This window comes from Scomber japonicus, chromosome 23 (genome assembly GCF_027409825.1).
Source record: "Scomber japonicus isolate fScoJap1 chromosome 23, fScoJap1.pri, whole genome shotgun sequence".
In the NCBI taxonomy this organism is placed as follows: Eukaryota; Metazoa; Chordata; class Actinopteri; order Scombriformes; family Scombridae; genus Scomber; species Scomber japonicus.
The window spans coordinates 22,146,502-22,154,001 of NC_070600.1; the positions used below are offsets into that span (position 1 = coordinate 22,146,502).

General features: G+C 43.7%; 1 protein-coding gene across 1 annotated transcript in view; it reads left to right on the top strand.

Moving 5' to 3' along the window:
• The window catches only part of LOC128353113 (plexin-B2-like), a 63,997-nt gene that overhangs the window by 18,849 nt on the left and 37,648 nt on the right, over positions 1 to 7,500 (top strand). Inside the window, exons 11-13 of the mRNA XM_053313800.1 lie at positions 1 to 42; positions 5,462 to 5,610; positions 6,393 to 6,528. The exon at positions 1 to 42 is cut by the window's left edge and continues 122 nt beyond it. Coding sequence (XP_053169775.1) covers positions 1 to 42; positions 5,462 to 5,610; positions 6,393 to 6,528 — 327 coding nt within the window. The remainder of the gene's footprint in view (positions 43 to 5,461; positions 5,611 to 6,392; positions 6,529 to 7,500) is intronic.

A 7,500-nucleotide genomic window follows, 5' to 3' on the forward strand; every position in this document is an offset into this window, starting at 1 on the left:
TCACCGCAGCCGGCCCAGTGCCCCAACCCCGAAATCACTGATGTGAGTCCTAAAAAATACTCGCTCTCGCTCTCGTCACACAAACACAGACGATATGTCAGCGTGAGGTTTTTGTTGTTGTTGGATGTTGATGTGACCTTTTATTTTGAAAATCTCTGGGCTTTTTTGGAATATATTTGCATAATTTACAGCAAAAAATATATTCCTCCCTTCCTTCCATTCCTTCCTCCCTCCTTTCCTTCCTTCCTCCCTCCCTCCTTCCCTCCCTTCCTCCGTCCCTCCCTCTTTCCTCCCTTCCTTCCTTTCATTCCTTCCTTCCTTTCCTTCCTCCCTTCCTTCCTTCCTTCCTTCCTTTCATTCCTTCCCCCCTCCCTCCTTTCCTCCCTTCCTTCCTCCCTCCCTCCTTCCTTCCTTCCTTCCTTCCTTCCTTCCTTTCCTTCCTTCCTCCCTCCCTCCCTCCCTACTTCCTTCCTTCCTCCCTACTTCCTTCCTTCCTCCCTCCCTCCCTCCCTCCCTACTTCCTTCCTTCCTCCCTCCCTCCTTTCCTTCCTTCCTTCCTCCCTCCATCCCTCCCTCCCTCCCTCCCTACTTCTTTCCTTCCTCCCTCCCTCCTTTCCTTCCTTCCTCCCTCCTCTTGATGTGACCTTTTATTTTGAAATTCTCGGGGCTTTACTGGAATATATTTGCATAGTTTAAAAAACAACTTGTTATTTATCTTATACTGGCTCTTTATGCAGCTCCTCAGTTCAGCCTCTGTCTGAAACAAGCCGGTTTAGCTTCAGTTAGCTTCAGAAAGCTACGTTAACAAACTACAGTCAGAGAGAGGTAGAAAGGAAGGGAGGAAGGTAGGTAGGTAGGTAGGAAGAAAGGAAGGAAGGAGAATATATTAGAGGATTATGGCAAAAATGTCTAAGTGGTGTAACCATAAAAACTTTGGAAGGAAGGGAGGGAGGAAGGAAGGAAGGAATGAAGGGAGGAAGAAAGGAAGGAAAGATGGAAGGAATGAAGGAAGGTAGGAAGAGAGGTAGAAAGGAAGGAAGGACGAAAGCAAGCAAGGAAGGAAGAAAGGAAGGAAGGTAGGTAGGAAGGGATGAAGGGAAGGTAGGTAGGTAGGAAGAAAGGAAGGAAGGAGAATATATTAGAGGATTGTGGCAGAAATGTCTAAGTGGTGTAACCATAAAAACTTTGGAAGGAAGGGAGGGAGGAAAGAAGGAAGGAATGAAGGGAGGAAGAAAGGAAGGAAAGATGGAAGGAATGAAGGACGGTAGGAAGAGAGGTAGAAAGGAAGGAAGGGCGAATGGAAGGAAGGTGGGTAGGAAGGGAGGAAGGGTAGGTAGGTAGGTAGGAAGAAAGGAAGGAAGGAGAATATATTAGAGGATTATGGCAAAAATGTCTAAGTGGTGTAACCATAAAAACTTTGGATGGAAGGGAGGGAGGAAGAAAGGAAGGAATGAAGGGAGGAAGAAAGGAAGGAACGAAGGAAGGTAGGAAGAGAGGTAGAAAGGAAGGAAGGACGAAAGGAAGGAAGGAAGGAAGGAAGGGAGAAAGGAAGGAATGCATGAATCATAATAAATCTGGAAGTTAAATGAATCTCATTATAACAGGAAGCCGAGCAGATATTTCTTTGTCATGATGGAAAGAGAAGAAAACACTTCTGTAATAAAGAAAGATGCTATTTATGTTTTTCTCTCTTTTTTTTTTATTTATTTCTATCCCTTTTTCACTGCTTGCCTCCTGGGAAATTTCCCGTCAGACACAGAAACTCTAAAGCTATTTAACCTTCCTGTCGTCCTCCGTGACTGTTCCTTCGTTCCTCCCTTACTTCCTTCCGTCTGTCTTTCCTTCCCTCCTTCCTTTCCTTCCTTCCTTCCTTTCCTTCCTCCCTTCCTTCTTTCCTCCCTTCCTTCTTTCCTCTGTCCTTCCTTCCTCCTTTCTTTTCCTTTTCCTCCTTCCCTTCCTTCTTTCCTTCCTTCCTTTCTCCCTCCCTCCCTCCCTCCCTCCCCTCCTTCTCTCTTTCCTCCCTTCCTTGCTCCCTCCGTCCCTCCTTCCCTCCTTCCCTCCTCCCTCCCTTCCTCCCTCCCTCCCTTCTTTCCTTCCTTCTTCCTCCCTCCCTCCTTCCTTCCTTCCTCACTCCTTTCCTTCCTTCTTCCTCCCTTCCTTCCTTGACTCGAGGACAACAGGAAGTTTAAAAACACACAATATGAATAAACTCACCTTTGGCTGCTGTGTGTGTGTGTGTGTGTGTGTGTGTGTGTGTGTGTGTGTGTGTGTGTGTGTGTGTGTGTGTGTGTGTGTGTGTGTGTGAATAAAATCCCTCCATCTCTTTCTTTCACTCCGGGGATTGTTATAAAAATCGTCTCCATTAGCTCTTTTTTATCCCAGATATGATTCACTAGCTTTCTCTCATTTTCCTCATTTTAACCGTTTATCTTCCTCAAATTCTACATTTACTAAAAAATCCATACAGCTTTTACACAATCAATCCCTTTTTCTTTTTTCTTTTTTCTTTTTTTTTTCTTCTTCCCTCCCTCATATTGTATTCACAGTGTCTCCTCTTCTTCTTCTTCTGCTCCAATATGTTTCCTATTTTCTCCTGAACATCAGTCATTTGTCTTCCTTCCTTTCCTTCCTTTCCTTCCTCCCTCCTTTCCTTCCTTCCTCCCTCATTTCTTCCTTCCTTTCCTTCCTTCCTCCCTCCTTTCTTCCTTCCTTTCCTCCCTCCTTTCTTCCTCCTCCTCCTTCCTCCCTTCCTTCCTTTCCTTCCTCCCTACCTTCCTTTCCTTCCTTCCTCCCTCTTTTTCTTTCCTTCTTTCCTGTCCTTTCCTTTCCTTCCTCCCTCCTTTCTTCCTTCCTTTCCTTCCTCCTCTACTCCCTTCCTTTCCTTCCTCCTCTTCCTCCTCTTCCTCCTCCTCTGCCTTCCTCCCTTCCTTTCCTTTCCTTTCCTTTCCTTCCTCCTCTTCCTCTTCTTCCTCCTCCTCCTCCTTCCTCCCTTCCTTCCTTTCCTTCCTCCCTACCTTCCTTTCCTTCCTTCCTCCCTCTTTTTCTTTCCTTCCTTCCTGTCCTTTCCTTCCTTCCTCCTTTCCTTCCTTCCTTTCCTTCCATCCTTTCCTTCCTTACTTCCTTCCTTCCTTCCTTCCCTCCCTTCCTTTCCTTCAATCCCTTTTTCTTTTTTTCTCTTTTCTTTTTTTTTCTTCTTCCCTCCCTCATATTGTATTCACAGTGTCTCCTCTTCTTCTTCTGCTCCAATATGTTTCCTATTTTCTCCTGAACATCAGTCATTTGTCTCATTTGTCTCAGGCTCTTTCCTCCTTTCTCAATTTCCTTTGGGCAGCTGCTTGATTAAAAGTTTGTTTTAGTTATTTCCGCATCAACATTTAGGGCCTTTTTTTTTTTTTTTTAAATTGGCAAGAAGACAAAAACCACTTAAATGCATCAAATAGCTTAAATTGCTTTTTGTTTGTCCCGCGGTCACAGTAAGCCAAAACTAAAAATGTGGCAAACCAAAGGAGATATATGTTCAATTTTTATACAACCAAAGCAATCAGTGAGGTTTTACTGTGTCCATGTGGTTTAGTTTAAATTTAAAAAGGTTGCTGCCAGGGCTGGTGCCGGGACGAGTACACGATTTATTTCCAGTGTTCAAAAGTCTCTGTGATCATATAACACTAAGTAACTTTTACTGTGGCAGTATTAAGCACATCTTACTGGTCAGTATCAAGTGTAACAGTAGATGTAAGCAGAGAGTAGCACACAGAGCACAAGGCAGTAGCAACATGCGCTAACTCTAAGCACTACAACACAGTGTGTACTCACACACACACACACACACACACACACAAGCCAGCATTTGAGCAGTAAGACTGTCAATATAATTCATATGTATATATATAGAGAGAGAGTATCAATACTAGCTCGGCTGCTAGCTCAGTTAACTGGCAAAACAGACACAGGTAGAATTAGCCAATCACAAAAAGGTAGCTCAGTTTCTGCCCAGCAACAGGTTGCCAAGGGCAGCTAAGGCCCTGCGGTTGCTACGGCGATTTTAGAATCTGCTTGGAAAAAAGTCTCAAAATTCTGAAGAATTTGGCTTCTGACAAGGTCCCGAACAATTGCAAACTGTGAGAAAACCGTAACTCCTGTCCAAAAACTGAAAACACTGTGAGAGACACAGAAGCCGTCAGATTCTGACAGTGTTTATTTTATTCACATATTCCTTAAAATGAGCGAGTAAGCTCAGTGTGAAGACAGATTGAGATTCTTTTGAAAAAAGAAGACGATTACATTAGAGTCAGTGGGGAGTGAGACAGGTATTGCTGTCGGTCTCTGCCCCCTTGTTTAAATTTTGTGCAGACCCCGCCTGTCAAAGACACATTTTATGGATCCCAACACCTATGTCTATATTTTGACAAAAAATTATTTGTCTCCTTTTTACGGTTTGGCCGTGAGCTCGACTTAAAAATAAAAATTAAGGTTATTTTTTTCAGCTTCTCTCACTCTAGCTAACTGCCGCTTCCACTCTAACTTTGATGAAAAAGTGATTTCCACTCCTCGTTTGACTGCTCATAGTTTGAAAAGTTTACATGTTATGTGAAAACAGTTTGGTATTTTTCCAGAGAGCACAAATTTTCCTCCGTTTTAAAGTTTGAATCACGTTTCTACCTGCATGTATGAGAGAGCTAGGTGACTCTGAAAAAAGGTGAAATTTTGGAGGTTTTTCAAAAAATTCCCATTCATTTTCAATGGAGAAATTTCCCATTTTTTGGGAATAACTTTGGGAAAAATTGGAATTTCAACACCAAAAGTCATAGCACCCCTCCCCCAATCGAGCCGGACGATTTGATGTATATATTGTCGGGGTTTTCTCAAAGCTGCTGGACGAGTTACGCGCCGAAAAACGGCGGAAGAATAATAAGTATGGAGAAGATTAATAGTTGCCTCGGAGCTAGAACCCGTGGCACTAACTAGAACCCGTGGCACTAACTAGAACCCGTGGCACTAACTAGAACCCGTGGCACTAACTAGAACCCGTGGCACTAATAAAACACCATATCAACTAGTTTGGCATGATCTTACATTATAACTTTTATATTAAATAAAGCTAATGGAATACTATTGTTCTAAATATTACATTTAATCTGGGTAACCATGGAGATCAGGAACCTGCTTTCTTTCTTTCTTTCTTTCTTTCTTTTTTTCTTTCTTTTTTAGGTGGATAAAATATTAAATATTTATCATTCTTTTGTGGTTACACCATTTGACATTTTCAGGAGCATTCAGTCTTACTTTTGGTTTAAAAAAAATGGTGCAAATGTCATTTCAAATAATACTAAATGTACATTTTAAAAAACCTGATGCTGCTTTTAAAACTATTTTAAAGACATTTTTTAATTGCTCAACCCTTATTTATTTATTTCCTGCATGTTTTAATTTCTCCTCCTTTTCCTTTTTCTTTTTTTGGCAGATCATCCCTCGCTTCGGCCCTTTAAACGGTCAGATCTCCGTCACCATTAAAGGCTCCAACATGGGAATAAAACAGACAGACATCAAGAAGATCACGGTGGCCGGAGTGGACTGCGTTCACCAGGCGGACAGATACTCCGTCTCTACGAGGTAACCTCACATTAAACATGCAGACAGGAAGCCGAGCCGCTGTCTGAACACGTTAAGCTCTTACTCAGGTTGAAGGTCTTTAGCGCCGACGTTTGACAGCCGGCCGACGTTAATTAATTACAAGAGATAAGCGAGTATCTACCTGACTGAACAGCGGCCTGCGTCTAATACAGGAGGAGAAGAAGAGAAGGGTGATGTGTAACTAACGAAGGACAATAACCTTTAATGATATGAGTCGACTCAAAGCAGGTTACACACAGATACTCACAGACAGGCTGCAAGCTTTTTAACTTCCTGTCGTCCTACCGGGTCAAATTGACCCCGTCTGTTTTGTCTGTTCCTTCCTTCCTTCCTCCTTTCTGCCTCCCTTCCTTCCTTCCTTCCTTCCGTCTGTCCTTCTTTCCTTCCCTCCTTCTCTCTTTCCTCCCTTCCTTCTTTCCTTCCTCCATCCCCCTTATTCCTTTCTTCTGTCCTTCCTCCCTTCCTTCTTTCCTTCCTTCCTTCCTTCCTCCATTCCTCCATTCCTTCCTTCCCTCCCTCCCTCCCTCCCTTCCTTCCTTCCTGCTTCCTTCCTCCTTTTTCCTTTCTCCCTCTCTCTTTCATTCTTACCTCCCTCCCTTCCTCTTTTCCTTTCTCCCTCCCTCCCTCCTTCCTTCCTTCTTTCCTCCATCCCTCCTTCCTTCCGTCTTCCATCCTTCCTTCCTTTACTCTTTTAACATGGCCAGACAAACCTGTACCTTTTTATTGAGTTATTTAATTTCTCTCCATCTCTCTGTTTGCAGTGTTGTGTGTGAGATCGGTCCAGCAAAGCGAACGCCGCCGTCTGACATCCCAGTTGATCCTCCACACAGCGGAGCGGTGGAGATAGAAGTAGAAGGAGGGAGAAGAGGAAAATCTAAAGTCATTTTCACCTATCGGGTAAGTCTGAACCCAAACTTTATATTCTCTTACACACACCTTTTATATTGCATATTGCACTTTGTAGCTCTTATAGATTGTTAATGTTGCATTTGGGACATTGTGCAATCAACCTGTCAATCAGGACGTAGCCACGCCCTAATGCATACCCTGCTTTATCGTCACATATAAAATCAGGGAGGCCAAAATGTCCCAAATGAACATCATACTGCATTGAAGAAGGCTTTAAACTAGCGATTGAGACCATAAACACATTTTGAAAACGTTTACTGAGGTTAGAAATCAAGTGAGAAGTTGGTGAATTCTCCATTGACTTGTATAGAGACGGTCGCCCCCTGGTGGCCATTTGATAGAATGCAGTTCTAAGTTTCTTCAGCGTTGGCTTCATCTTTCGTTTAGACGGTGGCAGCGTTTTTGAGGCTTAAAAACACAAAAAAGTGAAACCACCCTCCAGAGTGAAAATCTTCAAAATGTAACTGTTGCGTTACCTAGGCGACAGACGCTCTTCCATGTGACATCACGTACCAATCTGCTGCAGCTTTCTGCCTTTATAGTGAAGGAGGGAGGAAAGAGTGAAGGAAGGAGGGAGGAAGGAAGGAAAGGAGTGAGGATGGAAGGAAGGAAAGGAGGGAGGGAGGGAGGAAGGAAGAGGGGAGGAAGGAAGGAAAGGAGGGAGGGAGGAAGGAAGAGGGGAGGAAAGGAAAGGAGGAAGGGAGGAAGGAGGGAAGGAAGGAAAGGAGGGAGGGAAGAAGGAAAGAACGGAGGGAGGAAGGAAGAAGGAAGGAGAGGAGGGAGGGAGGGAGGGAGGGAGGAAGAAAGGAAGGAGAGAAGGAAGGAAAGGAGGAAGGGAGGAAAGAAAAGGAAAAAAAGGAGGGAGGAAGGAAGGAAGGAGGGAGGAATGAAGGAAGGACGAAATGAAGGAAGGAAGGAAGGAAGGAAGGAAGAAACTGTCAAAACAGACGGGGTCAATTT